The sequence below is a fragment of the Polistes fuscatus genome, unplaced genomic scaffold (genome assembly GCF_010416935.1).
Source record: "Polistes fuscatus isolate 324 unplaced genomic scaffold, CU_Pfus_HIC Scaffold11, whole genome shotgun sequence".
NCBI lineage: Eukaryota > Metazoa > Arthropoda > Insecta > Hymenoptera > Vespidae > Polistes > Polistes fuscatus.
The window spans coordinates 1,872,724-1,891,782 of record NW_025113009.1 but is presented as its reverse complement, the minus strand read 5'-3'; the positions used below and the strand labels follow the sequence as shown (position 1 = coordinate 1,891,782).

At 41.3% G+C, this 19,059-nt stretch overlaps 1 protein-coding gene across 1 annotated transcript in view; it reads left to right on the top strand.

Annotated features, from left to right (window-relative positions):
* The first annotated feature begins 1,323 nt into the window (after positions 1-1,323).
* The window catches only part of LOC122526594 (protein lozenge-like), a 30,950-nt gene continuing 13,214 nt past the window's right edge, over positions 1,324-19,059 (top strand). The window contains exons 1-4 of the mRNA XM_043650109.1: positions 1,324-1,579; positions 1,709-1,939; positions 6,161-6,274; positions 12,547-12,864. Coding sequence (XP_043506044.1) covers positions 1,324-1,579; positions 1,709-1,939; positions 6,161-6,274; positions 12,547-12,864 — 919 coding nt within the window. The remainder of the gene's footprint in view (positions 1,580-1,708; positions 1,940-6,160; positions 6,275-12,546; positions 12,865-19,059) is intronic.

Sequence of the window (19,059 nt, the reverse complement as noted above, 5' to 3'; positions counted from 1 at the left end):
TCTATTATATTTGTAAAGATTCAATACCCGATAGCGGAAAAACTTATACGTCAGCGTATAGGAAAAGTGTTTGAACGGATGACGCACAGGGAATTACCGTAAGATCTTTACGATAATTCCCATTTGCATTTGCATTTGTATTTGCATTAAAGTGTCCTGCATTCTTGTTAGCTCAAATAATTGGAGTCAATCTTTGATAAAGATTCTGAGAGACTCGACGAATATATCGGAGTTCCCGAAATTGCGAGCATTGAAATCCTGGAATGAGTGACCTAATATAAATTAAAAAAAAAAAGGAAAAGATTTGTTATATTTAAAAAAGGGGGTCAAGTAACAATAAGTAGTCGTCATCATCGTCATCATCGCAGTCGTGGTGTGTCGTCACTGGTGATGGTAATGGTGGTGGTGATGGTGATGGTGGTGGTGATGGTGGTGGTGATGGTGATGGTGGTGGTGGTGGTTATGATCGTAGTGGGGAGATTGGTGAAGGAGCAAGAGCGTGTCCCGTGGCGAGCACGAGTAGGGTGGGGGTGGAGGTTGCAGAGGAGAGTTGCGGAGGTTATGCCGACCCGGGCCGCTTCCGCGGAACACGCGGCCTGCTGAGCCGCGGCATTACGTCGCGCACCGTCGACCGCGACTGACGTTAGTCAGTAACATTGTTCACGTTGTTATACTATTATTAACATTTTCCTCGACGTCTGTGTATTTCTTTTTAATTGCTTTCATTGGAGGTGTAGAAAAAAAGAAAAAAAAAAAGATAAAGAAAGAAAAGAGACAGGAGATCAGTAGTGATAAAATTAACGTTCATATTATACGGGGAAACGATCGGTTGATCATTGTAATAATATAGGATTATGCAAACTTTTTAGTGTTCGGAGTGATGATAGTGAAGGACGATTCCCAGTGAGCCACGTGCTTAGTGATTCCCGCGCATTTTTTCTCGAGTGACTTAAAATAATCAGATAAAAATTGTAAAAAGACTTGCTTATTGGTTATAGTTTTATAGGGGTTGATTATATAATAGTGATTTTAATCGTTTGATGAGAGAAAAAAGATAGTCTTGGTGAAATGGATAGAGAGGAGGTTTTTATTAGATTGTAAACGATGTATCGGTGAATTCAAAGGATGCGCTCGATCGGAGAAGACGAATGCGCGAGCGGAGGGCAACGTGGGGGTACCTGTTGGTAGCAAAGTGGTGGTCGCTCGTCGACGGGTCGACTAGCTCGGCTCCGTCGGTAAGGTCCGCTTGAAGTAAAGGTCACGACGTCTCGCGCGGAGGATACGTGTTTGGTGGGTGACGAGGAGCGGCTACTGGCCGATGGGATGCATCTACCGGTGGGTTCCGTGGGCTGCGGGGAGAATTACGGCACCGTCGGATCTCAGGAAGGCGCCGGCCCGTGCGGTCCCTCCCTGGCACCCCTCCAAGGGGTCAACACCAGGTACCACCAGGGTGACGACGGCGAAAACGGCGGTGGTGCCGGCGAAATGAGCGAGAGTGCCGCCGTCGGCGAACTTTGGTGGACCGAGAGACTCGTCGGTGAGGCACAAGCTGAACATCCCGGCGAACTCGTTAGAACAGGTACGGTCATTACTTTTTTTTTTTTTCAGAGAAATCTCCTATATTCGATTATAACTACAAATTCTGTGAAAATTGGAAAATAAATATTATCTCATATTACCATTCGTATATCTTTCTCTATTATCACAGGTTCGCCGTACTTCCTCTGCAGTCAATTGCCAACTCACTGGAGATCCAACAAAACCCTACCAGTGGCTTTTAAAGTCGTAGCCCTAGGCGAGGTCGGCGATGGAACCCTCGTTACTGTTCGCGCTGGTAACGATGAAAACTGTTGCGCTGAACTGCGTAACTCGACTGCACTTATGAAAAATCAAGTCGCCAAATTTAATGATCTTAGGTTCGTCGGTAGAAGTGGAAGAGGTGAGCACGATTGGATAGTTAATTATTTTACAAATAAGAATCAAATTTGGAGACACTATTATTATATAGATATCATTTTAGTGAGATATAATAATCGAGAATATTTCATTTATTTTTACATCGGGAAAATGATTTGTAAATATACGCGGGAAAGTAAAACGAGAGGTCGAGAAGGGAAAGTACGAGCGGTCGGGCAGTGATTTCGAACTGCCTAAAATCACGGTTATTGTGATCATTATCATTAACCACCCTCGAGTCTCCCGCTAGCCGTTCGGCAGCCCTGCGTTCGCGAGTTCCCGCTCCCGCCGCCCCCAGAGTCATTACTCGATGTCCGCCACGAGCCCCGGCTGAACGCACGAAACAACTGGCCGTTAATCAGAAATCATCGTCCGTCTGCTAGGGAGAGAGAGAGAGAGAGAAAAAGAGAGACATCGAGTCCCCAAAATCAACCAGATCTTTTGATCGACAGTTTCGAGTCATTTATTTCCCCAAAGCAGAATACAGACGAGGGAAATCGGAAATGCAACGAGATCACCGTGTCTCTCTCTCTTTTCGCGATCATCAAAACGGTTAATAACGAAACCGAAACGATAAAGGGTATGATGTCAAGAGCAGTCATCCATCGAATTTATAACGAATATCGAAAACGCGTCCAACTTTATTACGACGCGCGTTTCTCCGTTCTTCTTTCTCCCTTTGATTTTTATATGAAAACCAACCACCGCGCGCGCGCGCGCGCGCTCGCACTTTACTAGAAATTTATTTTCTTTTCTTCTCTATTTTATTATTTTAGTAGGATCAAAATATTCGAAAGTTCTATCGTCGCGTATTAAGTAGCGACAATTATTTAGAGGACAGTCGGATAGATTTGTCAGGAGGTACAAATGCATTTTGCACCCTGTGCGAACCTACCATCGAGGGTCCGGCGTTTATGAATTAACGAGCTGTACTGCTCGTGCGAGCCGTTCGTTGATGGCACCATCTATGTTTCATTTGATTTCATCATGAAACGTAGGGTCGACGATTTTCACCTACCAGTCCTCCTCTCTGCCTCTTTCCCCTTCCATCGATCTATCTTTATTTTTTCTTTCCTTTTTTTATTTTTATTCTCTTTCTCTTTCTCTCTGTCTCTCATTTTTACTCTCTCTTTCTCTCTCTCTCTTTAACATTGATAATGAAATCAATTAGCATGAAAGACACTTCTCTCGTCAAAATTCTTTAATCCCTTTGTACCAACCTTTTTTTTTTTTACCTCCCCAATTTCTCTCCCACCTTTTCCTCTTTCCATACCCCAACTACCCACCCAGATAATCCGTAATACTCAATTTCGACGATTGACCAAACTGCCCACGGTGTATTCGTATCAGCCGCGACCAAATGGAACCTCCTATCATGGAGGTTTTGTTTCCGCGACTTATTAATTTGATTGAACCGCGCCGCGTATCGCTTCCATCGACGATAGTGGCTTCAAGAAATATCCACCGAGTATATTTACGGATAGGAATATTGTTGATATTAACTCGTTTCTCGTTTCTTTTCTCTTCAAGTTCGTAAAGAAATAATTTACCGGATGCACATATTACACACATATATATATATATAAATATATCATCGGACTAATTGTCGTAAATTTCGAACGGAATTCGAATCGAATTCGTTAAATCAAAATAAGAGAGAAGAAACATAATAGGAAGACGGAAAGGGAAAGAGAACAATGTACTAAAGTTACAATTAGGCAGGTCTAAACGTGCCACGCTTCTACCTAGAGAAGCTAGTCGAGGGTTAGGAGGAAAAGATAGAGAAACGAGACGAGGAGAGCCGATAGTAGCCGGATCAAAGAGGTCTGCGGAGACTAAAGCGGTCGTTCCATCATCGGGCGCGGACCTACCGGCCCGTGCCTATAATTAGTAATATACCGCAGTCTATATCGACACGGCTGAAATTACCAGCGATAGTAATTATTTGACAATTGCAGAGACATCCTGTTTCGAGACTATCTCTCTCTCTATTTCTCTCTCTCTCTCTATCTCCGAACCATCACTTCGTCCTTCTCTTCCTCCTCGCCCAGAAGACCTCCTCCTCCTCCTCCTCCTCTTCTTCCTACTCTTGATGCTCGTGTCCCCTCCGCCTCGTCGCCACGAGTATTAACGGACGGTTTCGAGTGGTTTCGGGTGGTTGTGTGGGCGGTTTGGGATGGCACTCATCCCATTCCTCGCTGTGTTACCAACGCGCACACACACACACATAGACACATATATATATTCGTAGACGAGCTGGCGCGCGAGCGAGCACAAGCGTACACGTACACGCATCATACATAGACACATACATGCACCATTTGGATAGAAGCGTGCTACGCTAGGGACAGAATCATCGCGTACGGGATAGAGAGAAGCAAGCGTGGTGCTACTCGCGTTATATAGGTGACACATACGCGTGGCCCGGTTTTGTCCTACCGTCCGATCTGTCCGTCCATCCTACCATCCTACCATCCGACCATCCGTCCGTCCATCCACCCGTCCGTCCGTTCGTCCGTTCGTTCGTTCGTTCGTTCCTCGCTCGCTCGCGAATGCACAGCCCGGCTCCTGTCTCTGCAGATGACCGTTCCCATCATCGAGTATTAACCGCAGCTCCGGGCACGAAGAGAGGGGGTGGCAGTCGGCTGTGCGGCATTATTAGCCCCAAATGCGATGGACTCTCTAGCCGTTGTGATCGGGGTAGGGGAGAAGCTCGAAACTCGACGATCCTTTCGACTTAACTATGATTTTAGATAGACTTATTTTTCCCTTCGACTAACTTGTAGAAAAATAAGAGTTTTTTTCTAATATTTTTTTTTATTACAATAGTTAAAATCATGCGTGTCTAGTTGCACGATGCTAATCACGTTGGGAATTTTGTATTTCTTTATCTTATATACTATGCATTGACGTTTAATTTATTAATTTGCTAGAATCTTTCATAGAGGGTGGGGGAGGAGGGAATGCGTAATATTATTAATAGAACTGGATCGAATTGTAAAGATTCTTCGTCTCGCGTAAATCCGTAACAATCGTTTCGATGCAGGTTATCCGGGCTAGGTAGTAGATTAGATTCGTCGGGAACGAATCACATTTTGTATCGTAACAGATATACAGCGATGACGGAGACAACAAGGATACAATGACAATGGGTCGAGAGAGAACAGCGACAGGATCGGTGAACGATCGCAGAGAGAGCAAAAGATAGAAGGAGAGAAGTTTAGAGGGGAAACGATATAACTAGGATATAACGCTACGTAACGTTCTCTCTCAGTTTGCAGTCAGTTGCAGTACCCAGGGGGTGGGTGGGTGGTGATGCTGATGGTGATGGTGGTAGAAGTGGTGGTGGTGGTGGTGCTGGTGATAGTAGTAGTGGTGGGGTTCGGAGGGTGTTTGATGCCGGTTATCATGTTGACAGACACAGCGAGGTGGACCTAGGTGCACCAAGGGGAGACAATTACAAATCGTTGACGTTTACGCCAACACAAACGAATACATGTCCGCGACGCGTTAGATCGTCTCTCTTCGCGATCAACAACCATAGGACGTATCGTTTTTCAAGCAATCATTTTTTCTTTTTTCTAGTTTTTTTTTTCTTTCCCCCTCCCCCTATTTTTGAGATGAAAATTCGATCTTCTTAGGTGATCGGTTAAAGGATACCGGTTTTGAAATCTACCGACCGGTCGGTCCGCCGATCTTTCTTTAAAGAAACCGAGACAATGTAACGTTCGAAGAAACGTCCTCGTGGATTCTATCGGTCGAATGAGACAAGATGGGACGACTTCTCTCTCTCTCTCTCTCTCTCGTTCCATACGGACGAGAAGGTAGGAGCGGCGAATTACCAAATGCATATTAGCGCGCGATGGGCCGTTTAAGAGCGCGTAGTCAATCTCTCCGACGGACATTTATGGAGAGGGAATTAATATACCGGACCTTCAACCTCGAGACCTTCGCTGGTGATATATGTACACGCTCGCTCCACCCCCTTCTAAACGTTCGTTTCTCTTCTTCCTTCAGTTTCTTTTTTATTTTTTTTTATTTTTATTCTTTTTTCTATCCTTTTTCAATCTTGCACTTTTCTATTTTTTTCTTCTTATTTTTTACTTTCACCTTTTTAACGACTAACGAACGAACGAACGAACGAACGTATCGTATGGAAAACGAACTAAACGAATTTGTCTTGTTTTTGAATTTTTGTCACCAGGAAAAAGCTTTAGCATCACGATAACAGTCTCGACGAGTCCACCCCAGGTAGCAACCTACACCAGGGCGATCAAGGTGACCGTCGATGGACCGAGAGAACCACGCTCGAAAACGAGTAAGTTGAAGACAAAAATTATGCCCTCTCCCGTGGCATAGTGTTCACGATAACGCGTTACGAGCAACGATCAGATCCATCTAATGGGATGTGACCGGCTGCTACTAGTCCAGCATCCCTAGAAAATGTACCGATAATTCACCGAAAGTCCCTATACGCGGTAATAGCGGCGTCATTACCGAGCAGATGGTGCACGATGATGCAGTGGTCGAGCTACGTTACTCTCTCGCGTGTATGCGTGTTTTGGTTTTGCTATTCAACGAACGTCGCCCGGCGACGGGACCGACCGATGCTTGGGCTTGGGCTTGGGCTTGGCTTCGCTTCGCTTTTCCCCGTCACGGAATTTTCGTGCGAGAAAACTCCGCAACCTTTTCGACGATTAGGTACGAAGTGGCTTTTTTTTCTTTCTTTTTTTTTGTTTCGTAACTGACCAGTTATTTTCAGATGTATGCATTTCTCTATTTCTATATCTCTCTGCACGACGTGTGTCCGTACATGTGTTCGCGTGTGTGTGTGTGTAATAAAAAAAAATAGAAAAAAAGGAAGGGGGGATCGTTATTTCGATATCAGATTAATAGCCGCTGCGGAATCGACCGCGGAGTACGGGCAGGTTTTTGCGGACGATTCGCATTTGTTGGATAAAGTATTGATGGGCGTAGGGCAATGCGTACACTCGCTGGACTCGCGAGTAATTTTTTTTCCTTCCTTTTTTTTTTGCTTTTTTTTCCTTTTTTTTTTTATTTCTTCCTTTTTTTTTTTATTTTTCCTATTTTTTCTTTTTTTTTTATATATATATTTTTTTATTTTTCGAAATGCTCCGTTTGATTGATTCAGCTCATTCACCAATTTTTCAGTTATCGCTCGGTATTATTTCAAAAAAAGGATTAGATATTCGTATCTATGTATTAGTATTACATATATATATATATATATATATATATATATATATATATATATATATATATATATATATAAATATATTTATAAAAGATTGGCGTATTTTTAAATGTTTAACAATCGTAAAGGTCATTAACAAACGTGAGAACAACGTTGACAATTCTTTCGAAAATTTATATCGACGATTTCATAGGATTCTCGTCGAATCGTATCGGTCATTACCCACAATGAATTGTTGTATTTACATTGATTAAAAGTGTCGACATAGGAGAGATGGCCCGTAACGAGCCACGTTTACATATCGATGTCCGCCCCCGATGTCAGAAATTAATATAAAATTAATTAACTTCGATTAAATAATTAAATCTATATCCAAACCGTGAGCGAAAACAATGAACATTTCCATTCCGTGTTTCAAAATAGCAAACTGACGTGCGACAGGTTATACGGATATTCGAGCGACGCGACGCGACGCGACGCAACGCATCGCAACGGAACGGAACACAACACAACACAACGCAACTCAACTCAATGCAATGCAATGCAATGCAAAACACAACACTACGAAGCGATGCAACGCGAGCGAGCGCGTGCAATGATGTATTTGTCAGAATTCCTCGCTCGGCGTTTAACAGTTTACGCTTCATTAGTGACCGCACGGTAAATATATTTTTAAGCTGTACGCAACTTTATAAAGAGCGTCCGTGGCATATAAAATTTTGTGTGAAAACAAGAAATAAAAGAATAGAAAAAAAAAACAAAAAGAAAGAAAGAAAGAGAGAGAGAGAGAGAAAGAGGGAATGAAAATTGTAAAATCTCGTCTTACTCGTTACAAATTAATTAATTAAATATCAAACGAATACACGAAATATTAGAATATAAATTCGTGACATTACTTTGTTTCGAATGAAATTATCGTCCCCGTTTTGAATATGAATGTTCGATCAAAAATAAGGGAACGTCGTCAGCCTACTGACACTTTCGAGGAATCCTCGGAGAAACGAGAAGAAAGGAAGGAAAGACAAAAGTAGTAGTAGAAGAAGAAGAAGAAGAAGAAGAAGAAGAAGAAGAAGAAGAAGAAGAAAAGGCCGTGTCGCGTGGAGAAACGAAACTAAGCGCGAGCAGCCCCACGAAACTTTAGCCACGCACAACGACATATTGCATATGTGGGGTTGTCAAGGATAGCGTGTTGCTTGGACGGCACGCACCGTATGGATGATCTATGCGAAAGAAACTTCTACATAGATAGAAACACGTATACACGTATTAGATATATTAGTATGGGTAAAGAAGAGAAGTTTGTATAGTGTAGTGGTGGATGCATCGACGGGTCTTTGAGCAGGCAAAACACGAGGACCCGAGCTGAGTTTCATTGTCCTATCTCTCTCTCTCTCTCTCTCTTATTATTCGGTCTGACTCTAAACACGGCAACGAGACAATGCTTCGACGCCCCGCAGACACCTGCCGTTCCTCATTATTACGCGGATAATCGCGAGCTTTTTGTTAAGCGAAAATCGTCCGTCCTCCCCCTTTCCCTACATCAAATACACCCTCTTTCCCTCCCCCAGCCCATCGTTTTACCTCTTTCACCCTTCCCGAACCTATAGCGCATGCCGTCCGTCCGTCCTCCTCGTTCCACTTCACCGGTAGGCCACCGACGGTAATCGAGCAATTTCTGTAATTCCTCGTTCGGCAGCACGTGGAAATGCGAATTGGAGGGGTTGTAACCGTGCGAAACGAGGTCGATCGTCGGAGGGATGAAACCTCCAGTCGACGGGAATTATTATCAACGTTAAGCAGCGAGTCTATGTATGTGTTTTATAAATATTTACGTGATTTTCTTCCCATTGTTCTCCATTTATATATTTTCTGTAATATATTCTTCTTCTTCTTTTTTCTTTGTTACAATTGAGAGACGCAATCGTCGAATTCGATTTTTCTCTACAAAATGTTTTAATTAATACGTCGTTGAATTATATCTATCTATTTCTCTCTTTCTCTTTCTATTTGCATATACATACATACATACATACATATATATACGTGTATAGAGAGAGAAATAGATGATCGTAAAACAACAAATGAATTTCCCGTCGGGAGCATCGCGGCGAATCAGCGAGCCGAACTTGTCAAGCGAACTTTTATCGTCCGGCCAAGCTCGCGTCCTCTTTGATCTAGTTCCAGTTCGGATCAAACGTGCGCGCGAGAGAGCTTCGATCGAACAGCGTAAAGCAGAATAGAGTCCAAATTGATATTTCGAGAAAGAGAAGAGAGGGATCGAAAGAGAGAAAGAGAGAAAGAGAAGAAGAGAGAGAGAGGAGTTCGTTCTCTCTCTCTCTTTCTCTCTTTCTCTCTCTCTCTCTCTCTCGCGAAACAAAGTGGCCGCCGCCAGCCGTCACCCGTGGTCCAAAATCATCGAAATGTTCCCGACCGAAACAATATCGATGGACAGATGCTGTCAGTCAAAGGTCGAAATTGAATTTGCTTCGTTGGTAATTGCTCCGCGTTTGGAATATCGTCGATTAGCATGGGCATATCCCAGGGTCTCTGAGTCCCGCGAAATCATTACTGGCTTTGATAGAAAAGGAATACCCCCGTGATATCTAATTGTCGATGAATTTTCAACGATATCAATTGCTCTATCCCACGTTTCCGTCGGTTTCCCCCTGCCCCTGCCCCTCTCCTCCTCACCCCTTTCCTGCCCTGCCCCCCTCCCGTCAGATATGCGAAACTAAATAATACAAACAAACTATTCAACTTGTGTTTTCTCCTCTCTCTCTCTCTCTCTTTCTCTCTTTCTCCTCATCCGAACCCCCCCTCCTTTTTTTCTTTTTTTCCTCTTTTTTTTATTTTATATTCTAGTTAAAAAAGAAATATGAAACAAATGTGTGCAGTAAGCGTTTGTATACTCTTGTCTATCGCGTACAACGATATTCGATAAATTGTCATATCGAAAACGAATCTTTAGAAAATTTCTTAACGCGTTCGAGACCAACATTATTTTGTTCTCATACGAGAATAACGTTTAATTAACCGAATAACAACGTGGATTAATGATACGAAATGTCTAAAACGTGTTATTGAATTAAGTAACAATAATTAATCTTTGTTTGTGACAGGGGGAGGAGAAATGTTGGACTCCTCAAAACGAGGAGTGCAAATGAAATGCAACGTTTTTTCTCTTCCCTTTTCAAGGTTCATTTGTTTAACCAAATTGAGAAACAATGCTAGAATGAATTAAAAAATCAAATGAAAAGATAAAAAAAACAATAATAAAATAGAACAATTTCGACAAGACAATTTGACATCGCGATCATACGAACGATTCCAAATGAAATACACACAACGATGTAGGATTTCGTTAGCAAAATTTGAATGAAAGATTTCTAAATGACGTAAGACCACGTCACCGTGGTCCTCCTCCAATCCGCGTTAATAAAATATCTTTTTAAATCAAATCTATAATATAAAAAAAGAAAAAAATACAAAAATATATCAATGACCGACAAAATTCGTTCATCCGTTGTGCGTGCGTTAAAAAACTATGATCGAATATTGACACCATTTCGAAGGAGAAACTTTTTAAACGGGAAAGAAAAAAAAGAAAAGAAAAGAAAAGAAAAGAAAAGAAATTCGAATCGAGATCCTCGCAAATATTCGTGCCAGTTACAGACCCCTAGTGTCAAGAAGGACGTAAGATGCGGAGAGGGGGAGGGGGGGAGGGGCCCGTTTATTAGAGAGGAGGAAAAAGCCGCGCTATTTCCGTCCACCGGGACCGCCACATTTTGATTAGATAAGTCGACTACTCGTGCTTGTAGAGATTGGAATTATTCTCTTTCGCTTTCTCTCTCTCTCTCTCTCGTAGTTTTTTTATTTTCTGTCTCCGTTCGTGTTTTTTCACGGAGTAATTTGTATCGTTTCGAAGGTGCGTGTATCGCATCGAATTTTATTATTTAATTAGAAATTATTTTCAAAAAACTTGTTGTCTCTTTCTTTGTAACGTTGCGAGACAACGCAATCTGTCCCCCTCTCTCTCTCTCTTTTTCTTTTTCTATTAGGTCTCACATAAAATGAATAGAAATAATTCGTTGGTTCCCCATTATCCTCTTCTTCTCTAGCTCGTAGATACGATACGAACCGTTGTTAACCGATAACCGCCGATAACCGACTACGGGGCGTCGAAGAAAACGCACGGATGAAGTAAAAAGTCTTATCAATTATACGCAACGTATCCATTGGCGTGTTACGATAAGAAGAATTCATGTAACGAGTCCAACCTCTACAACTTGAACGAGTAAACGTTGAAATTTCCATCGGGGTACGCAAAATTTCACACGTTTTAATACGTATTACGATAGATTTATACAAAAATTGAATATTTTCACGTGATTCGTGATTAATTCGTTAAGAAATTAACGATGAAAAGGAACGAACGCACGATTGATTCGAATAATTAACGTACGTAGGTAAGTTCCAGTCGTCGTTCGGTGAAACATTAGACGAGGGCTCGACCATCTGCGTATTTTGCAACGATTTAGCGTAGTTTGTGGTCAAACTTTATTTGTCCTTTCACCCTTCCCTTTTTCTCTTACCACCAGTCTTTTTCTTTTTGTCGTCTGGTCAATAATAATAATAATAATTTGTATTTAATTGTAATAGTAACTTCTTTCTATTATATATTTTGTTTTTCAAAACAACGTAGCCTACTTTTTTGAAGTATTTTAACGTTTGTCTATCACGATCTAGGATAACGGAAGACTAATAGATATTTCGGAATAAATAGATAGCCAGATGATGTATAGAGACATACCATAACAGGCAAGTTCTATCCACAAGTTACTACGGTGATACGAATCCGCTATCCGTCTTTGAGGGTAATCGTTCGATACCGCGCATGCATTGTGGCCTTCGACGATAAACTCGCTTCACTACAACAGCGGATTAACCTATCGGCGATCTACCGGGTAGATGCCGCGATACTTGGATCCGGATTCTGTCGGCTCACGAATGGACGGAATGCGCGGAATGCTATTGAAGTCAATCGAGATACGGACCACTCGAGTTTCTTAATTATCCTACTCTGCGAGCTTAATTATACAAACATCTTCCTATCTCACTCTACCTCTCTCCGTGATTCTCTCTTCCGTCAATACAACAACCTGACGATGATGATACTTCGTTTTGTTCGGTAATCAATGAGAGAGAGATTAATTAATATGCAACGTTACAAAACGTTTTAAAATCAACGATATATATATAACCAAATATTACAAGAGATCCCCTCCCCCCATTTAAAGATTGACAATTAGAATAATACGATAGAAATAATTATTAAGGAATGAATAAATCGATGAATTCGATAATTGTTATTTAAGGACAACAGCATCAACAATTTCGAGCACTTGGTTTGGGCCAGAGACCATTCTTGGATGCACCAAACTCGTTCACCTCCCACCTACGAGAACTGGAGTCCTACAGGAGGAATAAGCATCACCATCATCACAGCAGTCACTTACACGGACAGCAGACTGGCAGCAACGTCACCGCGAATTCGGTTAGCGGTGCCTGCTCCAACCCCAACAACACCGACCCAACCGCATCGCCCGCTTCCAGTACACACCTCGGAGCTACCGGAGGAGGTTCCTCTAGTACTGCTCATCAGGATTGTTACAAGCATAGTCCTCAACACGGTGGTAAGTCCTCTTCCTTCGTCCTATCGATTTACTAACGATCACCCTGCACTTCTGCAATGCTATCCTTCCTTATCTGTTTTCTCGACACGTGCCGAGGGATAGCACGTATCATCGGATACTTATCTTCCCTAACAGGTATAATCATCTTCGTACAATTTGCAAATCGTTCGATGCAAAACTTCCTCCATTTAAAGTTAAACACAACTTGAACTTATACATTTTGGAATCAATTTCTCTTATCGTCATAGTGTAAACACGGGATCACCCCAATCGCGTGAATATCGACACGTACGAGTAATCGCAGGATTGATTCGTTATACAAAAAAAATAAATACCAAAAAAGGAGAAACAAATAAAACAAAATATTTGTCATCCAAAATTTGTTCGATAAAATCTCGAATTTAGCGTTAGATTTCAATTAAAATTCTTGATAAGAGACACGGGGTACTCTGTGCAAAGTTCAATCCTTGTTATCCTACCTAGACTTCAGTGTGTAATGAGAAAGTAATCGTTAAACGATTCTAGAGAGACACAGACTCGTACCTTAGCCTTTAGAAAAGTGTAAAGCAATATAATAAAGAAAAACAATTGTAAACTTTCGAAGGAAGAAGCGACGGACGTTTGTTCATGATGAATGTTTCAACGGTATATCATAATCTTTCTATCTCTCTCCGTCTCCCTTCTTCTTCTCGGCAAGCATCCTCGTGGCTCGTGGAACGGCTCGAAACTACTACGCACTAAACCCACCCACCGGCACCACCAGCCCTCTCGCCAAGGTGGGGGAATGTCCGTTGCTGAAAGGAAGAGGGAAAGAGAGAGAGAAAGAAAGAAAAAGAGAGAGGGGGAGGAGGTAATGAGGGGCTGGAAGGAGGGAGAGGGGTCCGCCGTTTCGCGAGGTAATAGTTTCATACCTCGTTCCGGCTCTGCACCCTCTAATTCAACGTAATAACGACATTCAACCTGCCGTTTCCATCTCTCTCTCTCTCTCTCTCTCTCTTCTCCCTCTTCTACCCTCTTTTCGATCTCTCCAGCCAACTCGAATTCACCGTTGTATCTCTCTAGCACGAGACAAAAGTGTCCTTTCCATGGATTGACTTGATCGTTGATTCTCTTTCTCTCTCTCATTCTCTCTTTCTCTTATTCCTCTAAAACACCAGTTCAAATAAATATGCCATATTTAAAAAGAAAAAAAAAAAAGAATTAAACATAGGGATGTTTTATAATCGATCGATGAGATATTTTTATCGTTGACTTTTCCTTCTTGAAATTCATTTGTTTTCCTCATATCCTCATAGGATGTACGTGACTCTTAAAGTCGCTCATTTGCTAAGAATTTTGATCGGAAACATGTTAATCAGAATAGCGACACGATTCCGCGAAAAAAAAAGAAAGAAAGAAAGAAAGGAAGGAAGGAAGGAAGAGAGAAAAGAAACGACGAGTCACAAACTACGCTAAAGACCTCCAACGAAGTTGTACTCTTTTTATTTCCTCGTTTCTCTGAAAGTATTACATTATTGTTATCTTAATTACACGCGGATACTGATCATTGTTTTATTCGTTTCGGTGAAGAAAAAGAAAAAGAAAAAGGAAAAGAAAAAAAAATAAAAATAAAAATAAAAAACAGATATTTATCAAGCCGACGTGTAAAAATTCGCGGATGAAAGAACCAATGTTGGGTTGGTGGTGGTGGTGGTGGTGGACAGCTCGATATCACGAGTTCATAATAATTTCGGATGCAAAAAGGCAGCTGGATGGATCGGGCTAGCTGCCTGCTAGCTTGCTAGCTAGCTAGCTAGCTAGCTAGCTCGGGCACTTTATTTTCAACGTTGGTGCTCGTCTCGGATCAGCGGTCTCGACCTGATCAAAGTTAAGTAGACGCGCTTCTGCTGGCGAGACCTCTTTGAAGCTACGTTGCGGTTTCTCTTTGCCCTAATCTCCTCCTCCGCATCTTTCTCCCTCTCTTCCTTTCTCACTCTCTCTCACTCTCTCTCTGTGTGTCTGTTTCTCTCTCTCATTCTCTCGCTAACTCAATCTCTTGTTCTTTCTTCGTCGATCAGCACCTTGCCGGGCCAACAACTTGACTTCACCCACGTTACCTTCCTAGGTCGCGTCGTCGTCGTCGTCGTAGTCGTCGTCGTTGTCCTCGTCATTGGCCACCACCACCAACACCGTTTCTAATTACCTCGTTTATCCCAACTAACGCGTTTCGGCCTTGTTCCAACCGCCAAAAGAATAACGAATAAATAAAACATTATAGAAACATTGTGAACGATCGGAATGAGAATACCTACATTTCGTGGCTTCGACGGGTTTCATCATTTCAAATCCTTCTCATTCATCTTATCATCTTTTTTTCTTTCTTTCTTTTTATTTCTTTTTTTTCTCGATTTTGTACACCTTTGAACGACGAGTAGCTGCTGTTGAATCGTCGAAGCACGTACTCCTCGAGGAGCGTAGTGCAAAATGATCGAGCAAGCAAGCAAGCAAGCAAGCGAGCAAGCAAGCAAGCAAGCGTCGGTGGATCCAATTTTCTTTCTCTTATTCCCTTCTTCTTTCTCTTCCAAACGGACAGAGAAAGAAAGAAAGAAAGAGAGAGTGTGGTCTCAGCACGTTCGTCTTTCGTTACCCTACCGATTCGAACAAGCATTCGAGAGAGAAAGAGAGAGAGAGAGAAAATGGTTGGTACATGATCGGACTCCTCACGTACGACTCACGCGCACATCTGCGTAATACCAGGGATCGATCGGTCGATCGAGAAACGATCGAGTGCTCGATCCGTGTTGTTTTTGCCCTTCGCTCCTCGCAACCATCTTCTCCTTTTGTCTTGTGCTCGCTTCGTTTGCGATACCAGACATCGTACTGAATCGAAGCCTCTTCTTCTTCTTCTTCTTCTTCTTCTGGTTCTTCTGGTTCTTCTTCTTCTTCTTCTCTTTACCTGATTGCTAGCAACCATCGAGAGAACCCTTTGCAATCTCATCGATAGACATCGTTCCTTTGAAAAGTCTTCATCCAAAAACATCCGGATAAATCATTTGAAATTCTATCTTACTATATATATATATATAATTCTGATTATTATTCTACTAAATAAGAAGAATCGAAGAGAAAGAGACATCGTCTTAGTCTTAGTAAATTGTTGAAAGAGTTGGTCTCCTCCGAGACCTCGAACGGAAGGTCCTCGGGTGATGAAAAAAGAGGAAGCAAGCATTATTCCTGTCTCTTATAATATAACCGTGTCCGTTTCTCTCTTCCCTCGAGTTTCATCTCCAGTCGTGATCGGGGTAATGAGGCTTTGCCAGTAGCAGCGGCCTCACAGCCTGAGGTGGTGAGATACGGAGAGAGTGGAGGAAGATAAAAGATGAAGAAAGAAAGAGAAAGAGAAAGAAAGAAGGAAAGAAAGAAAGAGTGAGAGAGAGAGAGAGAACTCCTATGGTAGTTTGTACTACCGAAGAAGAGACGGAAAATGGAAGGTGTACAGTGAAAGAAAGAGAGAGAAAGAGAAAGAGGGAGAGAGAGGGTAACGCGAAAAGAGAGAAGCCGCGTTGGGTACCAGTGGTAGGGGTAAGGACGCTGATTATGGGGTGTCAAACAATCACACTGATTGTATATTCTGTTCCGACTCCTTCTGTCTACCTTTGCGTCTACGTCCGTATAACAGAACCACTCTTGTTTCCTTTCTCTCTTTCTCTCTCTCTCTCTCTCTTTCTTTCTTTCTTTCTCTTACCTTCGTTCACCTTTCATCTAAGTGTATACGTGTGTGTAAGTGTGTTTATGTGTGTGTACAAAAGAATTTAGAAGGAGAGTTGTATTTTGTTGCCAGTTTAAAAAAGAAAATACGAAAACAGGAAGAAGAGATGAACGAAAGAAAAGGAACAGACACTTTCTCTCTGTCTTTCTTTCTCTCTTGTAAGGATAATCGATAATAATGTTTTTTGGAAATATATTTTTCTACTTTCTTTTTTATAACAATAATGACAATGATGATATTTTTGGTTATAATTATATCTACTAAAATTCATAATTGAATTATATTTACACGTTTTAATATACGCATCTATAATAAATTTTTTACTTTTTATTAATACTTTTTAAATTTGCAATAATTTGTATTACTCTTGTTAAACGCAAAACACACAACTATTACTTTTATTCAAACTTATTAACTCGTTTATTTTATTATTACTGATTTCGGTGTTATTCTTTTGAATCATTTTTACACGATTTTAACCCCAATATTTCTTTCTCTATCTCTTTTTTCATTTAACGTTCCGTGTTAATTAGAGAAAACTTTGAATCAAAATTAAATCCCCGTATCTAATTTTCAAAATACTTCATACTTTTTTCAATATTTATTTATCTTTTTTATTCAATTATACACAATAAACACAAGACAATACTTATTTATTCGTATAAATTTCGTTTCTCAAATATGATGCGATTTTCTCGTAGAAAAATGAACGCGTATATTCAATCCGGTAAAAAATAAAAAAGAGAGAGAGAGAGAAAACAAAGAAAGATCTTACAACTCTTTACCTGTTTACCAAGGAAGAAGGAAAGGAAAGGAAAGGAAAGGAAAGGAATAAAATCGTTGAAGGGGTTGAAGGGAAGGTAAAGAGAGAAATAGAAAGAAAGAAAAGAAAGAAAGAAAGATAGTTCCAGTGGAGGACCGATTTAGCGATTCCCACGTGCCTCCTCGGTGGTAGCCATAACCAGGAATGCGGCTAGCTTTCCTTCAACAAACATTTTTTCTACCTACTGATTGTCCCGCGCACAGAATCCTCGCTGAAGGATCCTCATCCTTATCCTCATCCTTATCCTTGAAACGTTACGCCGATGCGCGTGCACGGGGGAGCCCTTAATGGAAACCAAGTGCACGCTTGTACAGGATTATTACTTCTTCCTGCAACACAACGTGGTTTTAGACTTTCCAATGAGCGAGTGAGAAAGAACGAAAGACGATCTCTTTTCGTGAAGGAGGCAGGAGAAAACTTCAAGTCTTCTTAACTCTTTCAATTTCTATATTGCTTCCTTGTTAAACGATCTCACTCTCTCTCTCTCTCTCACTCTCTTTCTCTCTTTCTATTTCTCTATTTCTTTCTCTCTCTTTCTCTCTGTTGATTGTTTCGAACATATCCGGAAGATCGAAGAAATTCCAAGTAACGGCAAGTAGGAGGAACGGGTGGTTAAGGGTTGCCTTTCTTAAAGGGTGCCAAGTTGCTAAGCAATTAGGAAAGTGTCACACACACTCCTATCACGAGTCACCCTCGTGACGCAACAACAACCCCTATCATGTTTTATCGCGAGCTTATTAACGTGTATACTTTCAAATATCTACGATATTATCGAATGCCAAGATATAATAATTAGTCATCCCTCATCGTCCGCCACCTTTCTTCTAAAAGAAATAACAAAATGAAGGAAAGAAAGAACAAATATTATTATTATTCGTTCTTAATCCCGAAGATAAAATGTTTCATTAGATTTCATTTTAAGCGTTTCTCGAATTATTTCTTAGATAAAACTATAGTTTTTGAACCAGCACTATTAGTTTTACACGCGAAAATGTTCTTTCTCTCGCGATTCGTACGACTCCCAGCTCTGAGAATCGAGAGAAAAAAACAAAATAAAAAGAAGAAGAAAAAGAAGGAGGAGTAAAAGGAGGAGGAGAAGAAAAAGGAAAAAAATAACGGAAGTTCAGTACCTACGGGCCGTCGCAAACGAGTCTTCGATGCCTGCTAAAATGACGAACGCGACCGCAGAACTTAATTAAACTCGTAAATCCGCCGGCACCATCGTCGTAGACAGCCACGAGCGTTGTCGTTGCTGCTTCTCCTACTGTACTTTATTTAGCATGCCGTGTAACATGTTTTAATGTATATACATGCGTATGAATCTATCAACGTGTGTGTCTGTGTATGTGTGTGTTTGTATATAAAATATACCGTGCACGGACCAATCGAAACGCTTCGTGCGAGTAATAACTTACCCTCCTTTCTTCTTCTGCCATATCTACCAGGACACTTTTTCTTCTTCTTCTTATTCTTATTTGCTTCGTGAAAGATCATCCTGTAGATCATTTTTGACAATATATTCGTCAGAACACGAAGATGAAAATTGAAGTGATTTTTTTTATTGAACGTTTCCTTGCCTTCTTCTTCTTATTCTTATTGTTATTGTTATTCTTCTTCTTCTTCA